This window comes from Lathamus discolor, chromosome 5 (genome assembly GCF_037157495.1).
Source record: "Lathamus discolor isolate bLatDis1 chromosome 5, bLatDis1.hap1, whole genome shotgun sequence".
In the NCBI taxonomy this organism is placed as follows: domain Eukaryota; kingdom Metazoa; phylum Chordata; class Aves; order Psittaciformes; family Psittacidae; genus Lathamus; species Lathamus discolor.
The window spans coordinates 10,686,739-10,706,006 of NC_088888.1; the positions used below are offsets into that span (position 1 = coordinate 10,686,739).

A 19,268-nucleotide genomic window follows, 5' to 3' on the forward strand; every position below is an offset into this window, starting at 1 on the left:
GGGAAAACCTGGGGAAATGACCCCCCCAGTAGTTTTATTTCTCCTTGGCTCTGGTTATGCGCAAGTGCCTTTTGTGTGGATAGAGATGATCTGTTCCTCACCAGCATGCTGCTCCTCCTAGATTGCTGCCAATTCGTAATGTACAAGTGAAAGATTGTTACTACTTATTTGTCCCACCTTGGTTTATGGTGTCCTAAAAGGAAAACTATTATAGAGATTTATAAAATAAAAACAAAATATTACAGAGATTTATAAAAATAACTGAAGAAAAAACCCTGCATAACGGCTCATCTGGTTTCAATCATATCAGTGCCCTGGAAATGAGTTTACCCCAGGTGAGAGTTCAAGTGCTGAGGTTTCTGCCTGCGGGTTACCATGTAGTCCCAAGTGTTCAATGCAAAAACATACAGCAGTGAAGCAGGGGGCTGGTGAGACAAGGAAAGAAGTGGAAATCAGGGCAGGCTGGGCTACATTTACTAGAACTGGCTGACAATAAAAGGACAATAAATGGCAATTTGAAGTGCTTGCATCTTGCTTCTGTCCCTGGAGCAGAGGAAGAGCACAGTGGTTCGTTCTCATTTGCAATTAAATACTTTGATCTGATCCCATTTTATTCTCTCCTCCCGTGTACTGCTTTACGGCTGTGGTGCTACGGGTGGCAGGAAACTTCTCTTGCTTTGCATCCCGAGAAGAGTGAGAAATTGGCCTTTAGTATCTGGGATTTAATGAAAACCAATTGCTTGGACACGTGGATTTATAAGGCAGTGGCTCAGCAGCTCAAGGGTTAATGGGGCTCCCCCACTTTCAGCCCAGACGTTGCTATAAAGGCTTATCTATTATGGAAAGCTGGTTATTATTAAGGTAGGAACTGCAGATGGGGGTACAAAACCTCCTCCTGCTCCACCTCTGTATCCCCAGCTTTTCCTGCCTGCCTGGGGCAAGCAAAGAAGCAGGCACAGATACTACAGGACAGCTCCCCTTCATGAAGAACATCTTCCCAGGCTTATAAAACACCCTCTTTCACTGGGATACCTGAATATCTCCACAAAGACTTTCCCCAAGGGAAGGGCCAAAGATGCAGCGTTCCTGGTACATACCTTACCCAAGAAACATTACAGTCTGGGGAGGGCACCAGGCCACCCCTGCTCCAGCAAAGCACCTGAGCTGATGGAAATCACGGGAGGTGTGCCTTTGCTTTCAAAAGGACTATTAACACACTTCTGGTTAATCACACACATAAATCTCACTGTGGCTTAAAGCCAAAGTGAGCAATAAAAGCTCACCGATCCCCAGGCCTCCCGATGGGAATTGGCTGCGGCTGGGGTTGATGTGCTCACCAAGTCACTGAGAAGCAACCTGCACCCTCAGCACATACATGAGCAGGGGTTTCTGCTGCTTTTCCCCCTCCAAAAGCCTGTTACTGGGTAGAACCTCGAAACTGCCTGCCGAGATGGCAAGGCAGGTGTGCAGAGGACATGGGTGAAGGGTTGATCTAAGCTGATTTTTCTCAGTGGTGGCTGTGCGAGGGTGAGCCCCAGTCCTGTCCCTTTTGGGGTTCAGGTGTATCAAGAATTAGATGTTTAAAGGGATGTGCTTTCCAAGGAGGAGAAAACCTTGAGCCTCAAGCACTGCCAAGTGTACAAGGGAATTTAGGGAGAACTCTGTGTGCAAGAAGAACTTGGGGGCACGTGGGTTTTTTGTTGGCTTTTATTTTGTATGGACAAGACCAGGAAATCCATAGCAAGTAAGTGTCTGAGGGAGATAGGCCTGTTTCTGATGAAACATCCCAGGGAATTAAGCTACGGCCCCATCTCACGTCCCACATTTCAGCTGGACACAATGGGAGATTAGGGCACTTGGGGGCAGGATATAAATTTGAAACCTCATGTTATGGATCAACAGAGTCTGAAGCAGCACCCTGCCTTTCTCCATGGCCCAGGATGCTCTCCCAGCTCTTGCACGTACCACCAGGCACCGACTTAGACTGCTCAGCTTCAAAAGGAGACTTTTGAAAGTCAACTCTTTGTGTTCTCTTAGGGCAGAAGTTAGCAAAGCCAGTAAGCATGAGCATGTGTGTTCTGGGGTGCAAAGCAGCAGCCAGGCCAGATAAACACAGGGGAGCCATTTCCCCAGCACTTTGGAGACTTGGTTGTCTTCTTACCCCTCTCCATATCTCATTATCAGGATGCTCAATGGGACAAGGGGATGCACAGAGCCGACCCTGCTGCCTCCCTCCCATTAAGCTCATGGGAGGTTACTGGTGGCCCGTTGCAGTGAGCTTGCCCGCACCCACCTGCATTTCCACACATCTACAGGGGCTAGGTCAGCTCTTTGTGATTCGTTTTAATCTGGCACAAAGCAGCAGCTTGATGTAAAACACCCACAAGCACTCCCGTTATATAATATGAATCTGAGAAGATTAAATTATCCGGTCTGAGGAAACACATGCACGTATGTATGTACACAGCTATACACAGGCTGGGGCTTGGCTGAGCGGAGCTGAGGGCAAAGCCTCCCTTCAGGAACATTGAACTTGCACTTGTAAGCACTCGAAGGGACAAATGATGTGTGTATACACATGTGCATAGACACGTGTCTGAAGTGCTGCAGCAGCTCTACGGCCTGCCTTCACTGTGAGGCACTGGCACAGGGTACACAGAGAAGCTGTGACTGCCCTATCCCTGACAGTGCTCAAGACCACGTTGGACGGGGTGTGGAGCAACCTGGTCTAGAGGAAGGGGGTTTGGAACTGGGTGAGTTTTAAGGTTACTTTCAACCTGAACCAGTCTGGGATTCTGTGATTTGAAGATGATGCAAAAAGCATTTGTAGTGTGCTTTGTTATCCGCTTCCCCAGCAAAGTCTGAGCAGCAGCCTGGAGCCACAGGTGGAGCAAAACCAGACACTGCCTTAAACTTTACCTGCCAGCACTGGGCAAGATGCTGCTCACTGGGAGGGGCAAACAGAGTGTTGAGCAGTCCCCAAAACCACCCAGCATCTCTCAGCAGCCTTGGGGGGCCTGGTTCATCCTGTGGCCAAAGGCCCCGTCCTGCACAGCACAAACTCTGTCAGTGATGGATGTGCACAGCTTGGGCTTCAGCTGGGTTTGAGGGTGCCCAGATCTTTTGCCCAATGGCATATTTTACCTTCCAGCAGTTTAATGTCGGGAAGGGAAGGCAGGAAACGTGCTTTACCTACAACTGCCCATGGCACTGGTGCTTCCTGGGCAAGTAAATGGATTCCTCTCCTTTTCCCGCACCTTCCAGTCATTGATTCACTTCGTTTTGCGAAATACAGCTCTGTCTCACGAAGCTTCTCACTCTGCTTGTACTCAGGCTCGAGGGGCTGCACACGGGGTGTCCAGAGAGGAGCAGGGCTGCTGCTTCCCTGGGCTGGGAGCCTGTGCCGGAGCCGCCCGGCTTTGCCCCCTGCCATCCCCTACAGACAAAACCAGGCTCGGGCGACGCTCGGCGCACCCTACTGGGGTACCCTCCCCTCGGCACCGAGAGAGACCGGGCCGAGCCGAACCGGGCCGAGCCGAGCCGAGCCGAGCCGAGCCGAGCCGAGCCGAGCCGGGCCGGGCCGAGCCGGGCGCGCCCCCGCCTGCCGCTTGCGAGGCACGCGCCCCTCACCCCAACCCCCTGTAGGCGGCGGGGCGCTCAGAAGCCATTCATGAAAATGTTGACGTCAGCCTGGGGGGGCGGAGACTCAGGCCAGGCTCCGCCCCCCGGAGCCATTTAAGGCTGCGCGGCAGCAGCCGTAGGGTCAGACGGGCGGCAGCGCGGCGCGGCTGGGGCGTATCGGGCACCGCTTCGCGGCCGTCGTCCCGCAGCGTCCGCCGGCACCGCGCTGGTTGCGGGGTCGCCCCTCCCGCACCCCCCACCCCCGAGGGCGCGGGGCAGCCTCCGCCGGGACTTCATGTCTGTGCTGTGTCCCCTGCCCTGGTGAGTGCAACCCTCGGTGATTCGGTACCGAGCGCTTCCCGCACGGGGGCTCTGGGGGGGGGTCGCGGGCCGCTGCTGTGGCGTGGGGGGGCTGGAAGCGGAGCCTCTTCTTGCCGGGATGAGGTCCTGGAAAGTGTTTTCCTGGGAGAGGGGGAAGAGAGGTGTCAGCGGCGGGATGAGCCGCCCCGGAGGAGCCGCGATCTGTGGGAATTCGCTTCGCTTTCTCGAGCTGGGAATGCCGTTGAGGCTGGAAAAGCAGCGCTGGAGTTGGCGCTGTGCGAGCCGCTGGTGTGGGAAGTCCCGGAGGCTGTAAAATAAGTCAGCGGGAGTTAAAACACAGCAGCTCGGAAAGAAAGGGGAGAAAAAGACCAACCCCCGCAGCGCTCGCACTTCATTGAGTGTTTTTTTACTTCCCCCCCTTAGGGGGCAGAGCTGGAGGAAGTGGAGAAGTGAAGCCCTGCTCTGGAAGCCTCCCGAGGGGTTGGTTCTCGGGGGTTTGTTCTTGGGGAGCAAGCCAGGGCGATGCTCCCAGGGGCCGGGGCTAGCGCTGGTTTGCGAGGTGCTGAGATTTTGCACCCTCTTTTAAAGGGGGCAGGAGAGAGGAGTCCAGAGACTGCCGACAGCCTCTGCTGCTTGCTTTTCTATCGCGATGCTACTTAAATCTTGCTTGGTCCTCCTGGAGCCCTTCAGAGCGTTTGAATGCTGTCTTTTGTTTCCAGCCCTGATTATCTGAGATCAGCTGAAATGACTGAAGTGATGATGAACACCCCAGCTATGGATGAGATTGGGCTAAGCCCCCGCAAGGACGGCCTGTCGTATCAGGTAAGTGTTTTGCCAGCTTCTTAGGCAGTAATCCCCTATGGAATTGCTTGGGCTGGACTGCAGGCTTGGTCTAATGTACCTTTCCATAGCCTGACCTAATCGCAGGTCTTGCTGTAGTAAGAACTAGTCAACAGACTGGAATGCTTGCTTGGCAGGAGATGGTTGTCTAAAATATCACTTGATATCAGACCACATTGGCAAAGGACTTGGTTGTTTCCAAAGGGATTGAGCCCCCACACATTCAGTGTTTATGGGGGCTCTGTGGGAGACAGGGGGAATGGTTAAAGAAGGGTTTGTTCCGCTCACTGGGCTGAGAGGACTCTTGAGGTATCTGCAGCATGGCATACAGATGACCTGCCTAGAGCAGGGGAGAGTTTTTTATATGGCACTTAGAATTTTTGGGTCTGTTTCTTGATTACCCAGACCCACAGTCCTATTTGAGATAGTAACACACTTCTGTAAGACATGGTGAAGCCCAGAGACAGCCTGAACAAGCCTTGAAATGTCACTGGAGATAGCAGTGCCTGAAGGCATGAGCTGCATTCATTCTGAGTTCTGAACAATGTCATTAGCTATTAACCTCTAGATCAATGAGTGGGGTTAAGATGTGGTCTTAGAAACTAGCTTGAGCCTTAATCCTTTAGTCTCAATATCCTTTTCATTTCTTAGCTTGTAGTTAATCAAAGGGCGAGTTGTGCGTCTTAGCCTACTAGATCCATGTTTTCCTGTTCTTCCAGGAGACTTGTTGATGGGATTTAACACAGGCGATGTGTGTGTGTGGTTGACTCGCATCTGGTCTGTGTGCTGGGTGACTCTTAACTGGCAGATCCCGATGCAGGGCTCTTCATTTGCAGATGTTACACAACCTGCACAGAGGCAGTTGCTCTAAGTGTGCATTCAAATGAGGCATGCTGTTGTAGCTCATTTTCCAGATGTAAATATACAAGTATACAAGGCAGCAGCAATGCACTGAAGCATGAAATCAACTGAACTTAGGGGCCTCCGGCCAAAGCCATGGGGAGGAAGAGGGGCTGTGCTGCTTTTTTTGGTCAGAATTCTGGATCTGGATAGTGCAAGTTGCTTGGTTTATACCTGTGCTGTGCCTTGGTGCTTGAGTTAGTGGAAAGCATATGGCCTTTCTTCCCTATAGAGGGACTGTACAGCAGTGAGAGTGTTTGTTAAACCTGAAGCAATCAAGCTAGCCTGTATGGGATGCTCAGTTGTCTTTTATGGTCACCTTATAAAGAGGCTTAACTCGGTCAGGTCAATGCTTCTATTTACCTATACAAATTTTCCAGTGAGAAGCAGGATGTAGGTGCCCTGCTTGTTCTAATGATTGCTTCAGTGAGGTTATTTCTCCTGATGCTAATGACCTTGATAAGTCTTCTTGGAACAACTGGGGAACAGGCCTGTTCAGTTTTGAGTAGATCATCTGAACATGAAGGTATGTGAGTCATAAATGCTGGCAGCTCATACCTATGCAGGACTTTTGCATCCTGGATCTCTTCTCTATAGTGGTCGAGTCATAGATGACTTCTTTCAAATGCCTGCAATAGCTGGGGACTGCCTGTTGATGCTTCACCTTGATGTAAGCCAAACTGGCGGCAGGAATGGGTGAGGTGTTGAAATGGATGATCTAGATGGAGTACTAGCAGCATGTGGGCTGTGGACAAGGTCTGTCTCTAAATCAGATTAGTGTAAAGAGGATTGGGGAGCAGGCTCCCGCCTTTCTTCTCTGGCTGAGGATGTCACAGTGTAAATCAGGGTAAGTTGAAAGCATCCTTAAAGGGCTGAAAACTCAAGTTAAAACAGCAAGGACAAATGTGATGTAAATTGCATCATGAACTCTTTGTTCTGCCTCAGACACTTTGTGCTTCTTCTTGCTCATGGAGAGAGTTTGGTACATGGAAAGCTGTATGCTAGTCTGAGGGCTGTAGTGCAATAACTTAAAACCGGACAGGACTAATGGAGCATGACTGCTCCTGCAGTGGGGCTTGTTGTTCTAAGCTGCAACATCTTCCCCTGCTCATCTGCAGCTGGGCACTCGTGATGTGAGTGTAACAGCCTTTGGCTGACTATGAGAGGCAAAAAAGTGGAGCCAGAACTGGGAGAGGCAAACTTCCAGTTTTGAAGGTTTCTCATGTTCAAGTAGTAGAATTGGGACTTCCTTTGCTGCAGAGATGACCTCAAACCAAGGTTCAGAATACCCCTCTTCACACTGTGCAGAGCATGGACTGCCTAAGATGCTAGCTGTGAGCTTGGGGGCTGCTTCTGCCACCATGTGCAGACGTGAAACAGTCTGGAGCAGAGGAAATGGGCAGCAGCTTTGTGCGAACTGTAAAGCACATTAGTATCTGCTATGGACTTGTCCTACCAGCAGTACGGTTCCAAAGTGGTTTTGCCTTTACTTGGAAGCAAACTGAGGAAGCTAACTCGTACCCTGAGTATAAACTTCAGCAATCCGATTCCTCTGTCTTGTGGAGTTCACTGAACTTCAGGGCTCCTGTCTGTCTCACTGATTATGGAGGGAACTTGGCTTGTCAGCTTCTTCCTTCTGCATTCTCTATCCCCTTGCCTTTGCTTATGGTCTGGAGTGTCTGCCTAGAGATCAGCTGAAGCTGTGCACCTTGCCCCGGTGAAGCTTCCTGGCCTTTGTTGGGCTGCCCATCGCTGCTGTTTAAGCACTGATGTGAAAAAACTCAGACTGCAGAAGTCATACGTGTGTAGGCTTAGTAATTTGTATGCTTCCACTTGCAAAATGCACTTTCTCAGTGTAGAAATGCCTTTTTACAGTTAATATGCAAAATGCTTGTAAGCTAATGTGCTAATTTGAAAATCTTTCTATGTAAAGCAGCTTTTATTACTGTATTTGTGCTGTAAAGCTGCTCTCTGAGCCCCCTGAAGATGGTTTAGCCTGAGCAGAAGTGAATGGTGAAATCAGAGCATTAATCTCTGAACAAGGTGGCATAGACAAAACAGAAGATGCAGCTTTAGAGATGATGTCATGCTGGGTCTTGTGCCTGCAGTGAAGAGCTATTTCTGGATCTTTAATAGATGTCCCATAATTCCCATGGGACTTACTAAACAAAAAACTCCTTGAAATGCAACTGATGGCTCAAGATGCCCCTGCTACAAACAGATGTGCCTATGGAGGGCTTCACGGGCCTCCTGCTGGCACTTTCCACTGAGCCGGGTCCTTTTCACTGCCAGTCCAGAGCTAATCTACTGTTTCCTATTTCCTAGCCCTTAGATATACCTGTTCTCTGAAAAGCCTCCTCAGCCCTCCTCCGGCTTGTCCTCTGCTGCCATAGCACAGCAGCACAAATGATGCTACAGAAACCAAGGCTGAATTAATCATTTCGTGGAGCTGCTGTCAAGAGATTGCCTCGCTTCTTGGAAGTGGAGCGGGGTCTGAGCACAACTGAAATCATTTTAATGCCCAAAGTGTTTTATTTTGAGCTAATGCTGTGTCCTGAGTTGAGTGTGCTACTTTGCTGCAGACTGGCTTGCTGGTCCCGTGGGACCTTAGGTTCCCTTTTAGGACATCGGCCTGTGGAGGCTCAGCTTGCCTCATGCCATCAGCTGGGGTTTGGTTGTCACGGGGAGCTTGAGCTCTTTAGGTCATGATCACATCATGCTGGTATCTGTCTAGGTTAATCACATCTACAGTTAGCTGTGAATCATGCCAGACTGAATCTAGGTAAATAGGCTTAATACTCTATGTGCTGTCTATTGTGAAAGCTTGGGTTGTCTCTGTTGGTGAGGAAGTAACAATTTGGTGTATGCAACACCTTCACCAGCACCTGCGAAGCACTGACTTTCCTAAGGAGCTGTGGCCCTTGATGCTGAAGGGTTCAAGCTGTATCTGCTACATCCCCCCAACCTGAACTGTGGGACTGACGCGTTGCTGATCTAGGGGCTGATGGCAAAGGGTGGAAATTGAGCTTCCTCAAATAGCCTTGCTTGCTTGTAGGTGCTTCATGTCTGTGCAGCCTTGACTTGTGCAGGGGAAGTCCTGTGATAGAGCTGGCGCTTGCTACTATGGAAGCTCTAGAGACTAGGCTGCAAAAAGATGGAGTTAGCAAGCGAGTTGAGGATAACTGGCTCACACAGCACATCCGGTGCATGTTACTAGACAAGATCAGTAGGCCGAGTCAATGTGTATTCCAGGGTCTGGGATGTTAAATGAGGGCAGAAGCAGGATATGGGATAAACAGAGCCAAAGCTCATCATGTTCGCAGCCATGCTATGCGAAAAGAGTGTTCCACTGAAATGCAGACTGAAGACAGCAGCTCATTACATCTCGGTGCGTGTGTTTTCCTCCCTGCTTGATACCTTGTTCCTCTGATGGAAAATTGCTGTGATGTATGAAGTTTCCCTGCTACTGTGTTCCAAGATAGGACAATCTGTGACTGGGGAGTTGTCATATTTCATAAACCTGAGTCACAGGCTGCTGTGTGCATACTAGATGGAGCTCGGTTTCGAGTCATGACTGCTCTGTGAGTAAATATAGGCATTAGCACTGTTAGAGCTGGAAAATTCCTCCAAAGAGGGCACTGAGAGATGATTTAAGTATTTCCTGAAGGGAGCTTGCTATGCTTCTCAATGGCAGTAAAGTTTTGAGAGCTGAAATGATGACCTGGGATTTGGAATATTGGCTTGATACTGCTGATGAGGCACAAAACTTAGCTTCTTTTTTTACTGGGAGGGTGAGTGATATGTGTACATCGGGGCATATTCTGTACCTGAAGTGGTGTGCCTCTCAGTATAGCCTTTTCACTCTTGGATAGTATTACCATAATGAAGCAAAGCGTTTTTTTCCCCCCAAGACAGTAACTTAATTTGGAAAGATCTCATTGCTTTAGTCTCCCCGTAATAGAATTGAAATAGTTTTCATCCCCATGGGAGGGGAGACAAGCATTTTAACTATGGGTGTTGGTATGGAGGACACATGTGGAAGTTGTTTTGAATTTACAAGTGTCAGTTGGATTATCGTAGTGCTGAGCTAATCCTCTTAACTGTCTGACATCTCTCCTGCTTTTGGTGTTTCTCCATCCCTGTGAATGCTGAGAAGAGGGTATAAGCCTCCCTAGGGCAATGAAAACTTTCCATTCTTGTTGCCAAGGCTTCATTCAAGGATAGAGCTGGATGATCTGAAACAGAGGCAAACATGATCTAAAATCATTTCAAGGGTCTGTTTCAAGTTCTGCTTTTCACTGCCCTTTCCAGCTGTGAGGCAGGAGTTTGGTTGATTTGTAGGTGATCTGGATCAGTCCATGAGGAGAGTGGTTCCCAAAACACCATCTGGAGAGGCCTTCGTTTGTGTTGAGTAGTGCAAGAAGGAACATGTATGTCCTCTTTGGGCTCAAAAGGTGTTGAATGTATCTCTCCATGGGCTGGGAATTGGGGCTCAGCTACAGAAGGGGAGCTCTGCGGAAGCAGTTGCGGCCTCTCATGCTGCATCGTGCAAGAGGGTGTGTAAGGTGTCTTTGAATTGCTGCAAAGTTTGGTTTTCAGTAGCCTCCACAACCAGTTGGTGGCTGTCACTTGTCTTCCCCATCAAGTGACCAGATCAGCTAGAGGTAGGCACCTGCTTCACTTGTGTGCGAGGTGTCTCCCTCTGATGAACAAGGAGAAGCCAACCCCTTGCTGCTAGGCTCTTTGGGTGGTGGGGAGATGCAAAGTCTTCCTCCCACATGCGTGAGCTGGGTACTGTGAGCAGAAAGGCTCATAGGCAGGCTTTGCTAGGCAAGCTGTCCTGGCTGCTGTGCAGAAGGGTGCAGAGCTCACAGGTCAGAGCTGAGCTGCAGCATTCCCAGTGGGGACCTTGCTGCAAGCTTGGAAGTTGTTTTTCCTTCCCATTGTGTAAATCTGGAGTGGGACCTGATTAGGCATATGGGGCCAGCAAATGCAGCATGGCACTGCTGGTGCGGAGCAGCAGAAAACTGGTGCTTGCTTGTTTTAATAGTCTGGCACTGCAGCCTATTTTGGGGTGAGTGGGGAGGCCGGTTTGGATTAACTTTTCCATGTGGCTTCCCCAGATGTACAGCTGAGTCTTAATCTGAAACCCTGTTTTCTTTGGTCCCGATGCTTGGCCTGCCATGACACCCTGCTTGTCACATGTGAGGAAATCTGCCTTTGTTGTAGTTTTTCCATTGACCGTCCACACCCCTTGAAAGCGCAGTTGCAACATCTCCCTTCATGCTGCCTCGACGATTAAAAAGCATGACTTAGTGGAAAAAATCCTGACCTTCTTGGGTTCGGCCTGTCCTGCAGCTGTTTGAGATAAGATTGTGCTGGGGTTTTTTAGTATTAAAAGAGCTGCGCACCACGTTTTGTGGGTATTTGTTTGTAAGGAAGTGACTGCTACTTAGTTTCTGGAAAAAATCTGGCAGGCTGTTTTCAAAGAAATTGCTCCAATTTGACCTAATGTGCTTAAAATGATAGCGGCCAAAGGTTAGCTTAATTATTATACTCCTATTTTTCTTGCACAGGAGGCTATTTTCATGACATTATCAGCTTATGTAACCTCCTGAACCACACTTCTTTTTTCCATTGCAACCTTCTAAGCCATGTAATGTCAAGGGTATTTTTTTTCCTATCCCGAGTTTAGATAATGAGTTGATGCTTAAAAGCCACTGACTGAACTTCCAGTAATGCAGCACATATCTGAAACTGCCTTTGTCTGGCCAAGCAGAAGCCACAAAGCTCCCAGAAACAGTTATGCTGGGGGTGACTAGCAGCAAGTAGCTTACCCTGCAATGCTCATGTTTATATGGCCACTCTCAAAGACCTCCCTTGCTCTTGTGCACCTGAAAAGCAAATGGAAGGTGGATGGTACAGTGGGAGCTGGGCTGCTGCACCACCCTGCCCAGGGCCAGATGGATGTGTGTGAGCAGCCCTAGTTGTGCATTTCCTTCACTTAACCTTGTCTGACTGCATTAAGTAGTAACCCAATGGCTTTGTCGTTTTGGTAACCTGGTTGTCCCAAAGCTTTGGATGCAAGGAAGAAGCTGGACAGTAGAACGCTGAATGTAATGGTGTTGTTAGCTGCTAGGCTGAAGAACAAGTTGGTGCAATGCTCCACTTTGGGGTTTGGGCCAGGGCTTACCAAGGTGTTGGGTACCTGCACAGTTGGTATGAGGAGAATGATACTTCATGGTTAATGCTTAGGGTTCCTTGATGGGGAGCTTTGTAACTGGAACCACAAAGATCAAAGCACATCAGATCTTGCTGTCAAAGTGAGGTACTTGTGAGCGGCATGCCTGAGGCTGGTACTGCTGTTCCCTGCAAAGATGCTCTTACAGCTCACTTGAATTCAGGTGGTGTTTGAAGGAAAGTACAGTGCCTGACTCCTCACCCCATCTGCAACCTTGCGGGGAAAACACATTTTGCCATTATCTTGGGGGTGTTTAAAGATACCTGTAATGCAAAATGGGCACTCTGATAAAATTCTTTAAAATAAAGAGATGGTCATTGTTTAATATTCTGGTTACCAACCACAGGGGTTCTGATGTGGCAACTGGTTCTTGTCACCTAGGAGGTCTCTTATAGATGAGCTGGGGCTTGAAGCTGTTCCCCCAGTAGGGCATCCTTAAAAGTACCACCAACCTCTTCAGTTCACGTTGTGATCCGAGTCATGCAGTTGGCAGTTTTTCCTGTTTCCATGTCTTTGCCTCAGTTCAGAATCAATGTATGCATACTATTGGCACTGCCAGCAAGTATGGGCTCTGGTGCTGCTCTAGTGCATGAGCTTGTGCGTCCATGTGGAATGGAATGGGTAAGGTACTGCTCTGTGCATCTCGGGGTGCTGGAGATAACAGGTCCTCATTCATTGCACAAACAATATAGTGCATAATTGCTGACTATGCTGCAGGTACCTCCTGCCTGAAGAAATATGGTTCCGTCTCCAACTCACCCATAAAATGAGTGTCTTTCTGCTGAGTTTGCTGAAGTGTGGTAGCTGTAGCATGCAGAACACTGCTAAAATTGTCTCTAAAATGCAGCTGAACTTCTTTCAGTCTGGTGCTGTGGCTCTGGAGAGGTACCAGATGCAGGCCCTTGCTGCAAGGGTCTGGACTGCCCTAGCACTGGGTTGCCGTGTGCCTCCTCTCCCCTCTAGCAGCAGAACCTGGAGCACAAGCCTGTTCTTCTGTGCAGCTTGACCAGCAGCAGGAAATGAGATCTCAGGTTGTCTGATCGAGATAGCTCTGTGTGCAAACTCATGAGCATTAATGCAGAGGCAGTGGGTGAGGGTGAGGTGTGCTTGGATAAATATCCAAAAGGGCAGATGCCTATTCGCTGAGCACTATCCAAGCAAGCATGTGCTTTGGAAGCCTCTTGGGTAGCGCTCGTTTCCAGTGCTCAGAGATTAGAGAAGCTTATTTCCAAGTTCAAGAGTCTTTCCATCACCCAGTGGTTTACTTTGTGCCCAGACAAGTCTGCCCTGGGGACCCGAGTGTCTTGAGTTGGGTTTTGGCTAAGACTGCTTGAAGGCAGCCCCTCTCACAGGCTGTTTCTTGGCTCTTTCAGATCTTCCCCGACCCCTCAGACTTTGACCGCTACTGTAAGCTGAAGGACCGCCTGCCCTCGATCGTGGTGGAGCCGACGGAGGGCGACGTGGAGAGCGGTGAGCTGAGATGGCCACCCGAAGAGTTCCTCGTGCAGGAGGAGGAGGAGGAAGAGGAGGAAGAAGAGAACTGTGAAGACGCAAAGAAGGACAACAAGGAGCAATAAATGGCATCAGAGGAAAGGCAAGGGACTGCACCCTTCTGAAGGAAGAGCCACGCTTCTTTTGAAAGTCTTTTTAAAGGAAAAGACAAGTTCAACTTTGCACCTGCGAGATCTTAGTTATTTTGTAATTCTCTGTATTGAGAACTGAAGCCCTCGGTGTCACCAGACCTCCTGAGGAAGGAAGGAAGTAACGCAGAGAAATGTTTGCTGTTCTCGAGATCATTATCTGTATTTTTCCGAGGTGGAGGCAGCAGTGAAATTCCAAGCACATGGCAGAGGGTGACCACGCGAGGGACCGCTGGAGGGGGGAGCTCGGGGAGGGGGAGGAAAGCCAGAGGTGGCAGCGCTCGGTCCGGAGCTGCCTCCAGCTACAAGCATGAGAACAGAGCTGTAATCCCTCAGATTTGCCTTTCTTACAGCTTCCATTTGTGTGTCGGGGGGTGGAAGGGTGTCCGTAGCGAGGAATGGCTGAAGGCTCTACTGATGAGGGCCTGTAGCTCTCCCCAGTTTGGCACCTCCTAGGGTAACATGAGCGTCCGTAGGAATAATTGGGTTTCTTGCTCTTGCTGTCGAGCCTGTTTTCCAGCCACTTTTTCCAAAGCTGTTTTCTTCCCCCCTACCTTTAGACTCTCCATTGCTGAACAGCTGTATTTGCAGGGCAATATTAGGCTGCCGCTTGTCATCTCTACTGCGAGGCCCTAGTTTATCTTGCCGGTGGTTAGTGTGAGGTAATGCGCATCGGATGGAAAGATGCTTTTGTCTGCAGCAAGAGCTCACATAGGTTTGAACACCTCAGATTTTCCTCTCCTATTTGCTGAGATTGCTTTGGTCTCATCTTGTACAGCTCCCAAAGCCAGAGAGCGGAGGTTAACCTCCTCACCTTGGTGTCCATGAGGCTGTAGGGTTTCATGTCTCCAGCTTGCTGGTCAATGGCCTTGAGAGAGCGGGGGTGAGGGTCTCTTCCAGCTTTGCACTGCAGGACAAGCTGGTAGGGGTGTGCATAGTAGGGAGCGCTGCCAGACCTGAGGTAATCCAAAGACAAAACACTCGGATCTAGTGTGGATTGCCAGTGGGAAAAGGGGGTTTGCAGAAGGGGTCTGTTAGGAGAGGATTAGCTTGGGTGTCCTGAGACAAGGTGTGGTTGTGCTTCATAGCAAGGAGAAAACATTCATGAGCTGCAGAGTGGCTTGCAGAGTCTGCAGTTGTGTCCTCTTCACCATATCCTGCTTCAAGGAAAAGTCATCTGTCTCTGTCTGGGGAGGAGGCCAGTCTGCTGCCAGACAGGGTAACCTGCTGCTTTGCTGGAAAGAGATCTTGCAGCTTTGGGGACCAGCTTGGGAGCCAGTTGGTCTTGGGCTAGGATGAGAACAGGTACCACCTAAACCAAATCTGGGGTCATGGAAGAGAAAAAGAAATGTCAAGGCCTTAACCAAACTTTCATAATATTCCCAGTGCCACCCCCCCCCTTTGCTTATAACTGGTTCCATTTTTAAAATCTATTTGGACATGTGTGTATTTCTATTTTTAATACCTCATGAGTAGTAAAACGCTGGTGGGGTTGGGAACTGCTTTTAACATATTGGCAGGATTGTTTTAGTCTTGTCTTGCTTGTGTTTAAACATAATGGCAATAATTTATCAGCTCTGCATAACTGTTTTGGACAGATAGGAGTTTGGAGAGGAGGTAGCACAAAGCAGGAGAAATTCAGTGTTCCTACACTGCGGCTGGTCTCCGGCCCGGCAACGCAGACCCGGTTATACATGCTCCCTGCCTGTCTTGGTGGACAGTTGATCACCAAACGGTCATGATGTGGTGATACCATTTTCTCTAGTGATGGATTCAGCTGTTGTACCTGTAACACTTGTTCTAGTCTTGCTGTCTTACTGGAATGAGCTTGTACACCTGCATACCAGCCAGTCATCTTACTTCTAAGTGTTACTCTCTATTGGTCTCTACTGTCTGTACCACCAAGTCAAAGCTGTATATCAAAGATATTACCATATGGGCAGCAGCGAGATGGCAATCCTTGGACTTCAGACCTGCTGTCTGCCCTAAAGACTTGCATATTTCTGTCTGCATCCTTTTTTTGGAAGTATTGTGTATATTTCTATTTGTTGTTGAACGTATCTAAAGAACAAAGCACTCCAGTAAATCTCCTGTTGTATGATATACATTCTATATTTCTGTAATTCTTTTTGAGCCTCAGGGAGAAGCTAGCATTTTTTTCAAACTACATTTTTGTCACTGTGACAGTTGTAAATAAAGTTTGAAAATGCTTTCCAAATATTCTGGCTCTGTTCTTACTGCCAAAGCGGGTTTGGGATGATCGACCTTCCAGGTAGTGGCCAGTCCTTGTGTTTGAGGTCTGGGTGTACTGACTTGCAAGGCTAATGCAGATATCAGAATAGACTCATGTCTATCAGCTGAGGCTGTTCTGTGAACTTGGAGACACTCGTTTCATGGATGTGGCTGACCTCAGAGTGTGCCCATGGGATTATAAACCTAAATCAACTTAGAGTGAGGTGCAGCGTTTTTGCTTCCATCTTCCTACAGTTACTTACTTATTGCTGGGTGAAAGGCTGCAGGAAAGTGGTACTCCATCCTGGATCTGGAAAATCTGTATTTATATCTATAACTGTATATCTGTAATCTATGTCTACCCCTTTACCTAACCTTTCAGAGCAGGAAGTTATGGAGAGCGAAAGTTATTTATACCTGCTCTTAGTACTAATGCAGTACCTGTGCATGTTCCCTGCTCGTGCTGAGCAACAAGCATGAAGAGAAGCCTTGCCATGCTGAGTGCTGTAAGGGTCTTGGCTGAGCTACCTGGGGTTGTTTGCTTTGGCTGGTTTGGGTCTACACGTCAACTCTGCTTGAGTAGTTGGTTGCATCTTGCCACGCACCGATGGCTGCGTGCTCTGGCTCATAGTGCTGCCAGAGGAAGACCTGGAGGAAATGGCTTTTTGGAGTACGATTCTGAACTTGTTTGGTACCAAGGCAGTGTGCTGCATGTGGAAATCTGACCCTGTCAGGATTCAGTAACTCACATTGTGCACTTAATGGGATTAAATTTTCCACTGAAACCAGGCAATAAGAAGCAGATGCCCTGGAATGCCCCTATCTTTCAGATACGTGGAGAGAAGTTCCTGTGATTTAGCAAGTAACAGGCTCTAATCTTACATATGCAAACAAGCTGGATTGAGGTTAGGGCATTATGTTTACATGAGACTGGTTTAAATACACCAATTAATGGTGCTCAGATTTAATGCTTGATTTGAGATAATGCTTAACATGAGCCTCACAGTTCAAAGATTAATTGTATAATGCTCAACTCTCATGGATGTTCTAGACCACATCATAAATGCAATATTGAAGCTTGCCTCCCCTTCAACCTTTAGTTAAGATGCCTTGATTCTTCCTCTCCATAGGTGTGTATTTACTTGTAGAAGCTGCTGGAACATTTCCCAGGTGAAGCACCGGTCTGAAATGAGTGAAGATGTTTAGTCCTGTCCCAGAAAGTTTCTGATTAAAATACAACATAGGTTATGGAAACTGCAAATGAATTGAACTTGTCTGCAATGTGCTTCACAGGAACAGGTTTTTCAGGCTCATGTCAGAATGAAGCCACTCGCTGTTTCCTGATGCATCATGCTATTTTGGGGTTGGAGCGGAAAGGATGGCTTTGAGTAGGCTCACTGTGCCTGAGGGTCTTTGTTGGATGATCCTGGAGCAGTGCTGGCAGGAGAGTGATGGGGAAAGGGGCTTTTTCCTGGTCCCCTGCTCTAGCTGTTATGGCCAATGGACTGGCATCAGCAGATGAAAATGGGCTTGCTGCTGAATGGGTGCCCCTGAGTCATCCCAAGAACTTGCTGGGGGTGGCATAAGGACCTTTCTTTGTACATGGAACAATGATTCTTTTCCTGGCTCTTACTTAAACTTGAGGCGTTTGTCCTCCTCAAAGCTTTGCCCTCTATTTGCAGCTGATGACACAGCAAGCTGTGCACCGCTGCCCTGCTTAGCTCAGCCTGTGTTGAGTCTGTCAAATACTTCATTTATTGTTATTGGTGTGTATCCACTTGTGGTTGGCTTTGTCAATGCATAGTCACTTGAAGCATGCTGCAGATGAGCTGCTGGCATCTGGCTTTGCGTATGTTTGGGCACAGCTAGGCAGAAAGAGCCTTTGTCCATGAGCACAAAGATAATTCACCACCAGTGCTGTACATGGGGAGCAGCCACCCTCTGGGTACATGTCCTCTTAGTGTAGGGCTGAGTCCTGCTCTGGTGAAACCACACTCCTCCTCATTGCAAGCAACAAAAGAACCAACACTGCCTTCCAGGTGAGCTGCCTCCTTCCCATTTTAGCACCGGTAGGAAGCTCTCAGGAGCTGAGGACATGGAGTTTCATCCCTGTCATGTTGATCTGCTTTGAGATCCCTTTAAGCACAATCAAAATCAGAACATAATCCCCCAAATGCTAGCCTAGTCACCTGTAACAAACCAAGGGAGCGAGGAGCAATGGCCTGTAATACATTTGCTCTGAGCTCTCAAAGAGCAGTCGTGGGCCCAAACATGTCTGTATATGTAAGCAATTGTTATCCCTAAATCCTTGCTTGAGAAGAAAAGCTCTGGGTGTTTCATGGTTCAAATGATGCCTTTTTGTGTATGTTTGGACAGAAAAGGAGCGGTTTTAAGAGAGCAAATGCCTGGTCCTGAGAGCAGCACTGCAGCATTTAGCTATGCAAGTGTCCAAATTCCCCCCCAGTCAGTGGCATCCATGTAAATGCATTTGCGCTTCCAGGACCACATTGCAAATTCATGTCTACCCATCTTGCTGCAAGGTCATCACTGCTGTGCTTCAGGGTCTCCTGGTGAGAAGCTGGGGTAGAGAGTGGATCAGGTTGGTACCTGCACAAGAGGACTGCATACAAAAGCATGGGGTCTCCCTTGAACTGCAGCTCTGCCCAGGTCCTCCCGGATGCCATCAGCGCTGATAGAACAGCAGCTTTGGCTTTTCAGCCGCTCTGGTTAAAAAGGTGTCTCCTTCCTACAGCTACAGCTATCACTCATGTTTGAAAGGCAGTGCAAGCCTGGCTGGAGAGCAGCTCTGCAGGAGTAAGCTCCAACTGGCCTGAACAAAAATGAAAGCTTGTGAGCATTGCTTCTAGGAGGCGGAGGGAAGTGGTTTCAGGCCCAACACCTAGAGAGGAGCCGAGTGCAGAGAAACCTGCTTCACCCAGGAGATGCCCAGGACTGTGTGTGCAGGTGGCAACGAGCACAGCTGGGGAAAAGGAGAGCTATTGCCAAACGAGGAAGGGCCTAGGGGTAGAAGGCGGAAGAGGACGGGATGGGGTTGTAAGGTGCGATAGTGTGGGGCTGCCCTGCTGAAGGTCCATGGTTTCATGCCCAAAGGGCAGCCAGGATGCACCCAGTCCCCTCCACAGCTCCAAATGTTCACTTGGTGGAAGCTCACCCGGAGGAAGGGGTGAGTGGGGCTCTGCTCTGTCATGCTGTGCCAATGGTCACAGCAGGAGCTGAAATCCTGAGGTAGGTGCTTGTCATACCTTGGTGCAGTTTGGGTGCCAGAACTGGAGACAGACCAGCTGGGGAAGGGCTACAGAGCCTGAAAGTGTCATCAAGTACAATGAGCTAGTGAAACACCATCAACAGAAATGTCTTGGGTAGGGCTGGAGCACATATAAATCTACTGATGAGGCTCTGGTACCACCCAGATATCGGTCATCACTACCTGGGGATGGTGGGAAGCCCTTGAG

The 19,268-nt window shown here is 48.9% G+C and overlaps 1 protein-coding gene across 1 annotated transcript; it reads left to right on the forward strand.

Moving 5' to 3' along the window:
- The first annotated feature begins 3,753 nt into the window (after positions 1-3,753).
- On the forward strand, positions 3,754-15,781 carry LBH (LBH regulator of WNT signaling pathway). Its single transcript, XM_065679725.1, has 3 exons — positions 3,754-3,942; positions 4,662-4,764; positions 13,297-15,781. The coding sequence occupies exons 1-3, from the start codon at positions 3,917-3,919 to the stop codon at positions 13,498-13,500; spliced, it is 333 nt and encodes a 110-aa protein (XP_065535797.1). The 5' UTR covers positions 3,754-3,916; the 3' UTR covers positions 13,501-15,781.
- Positions 15,782-19,268: the final 3,487 nt, after the last annotated feature.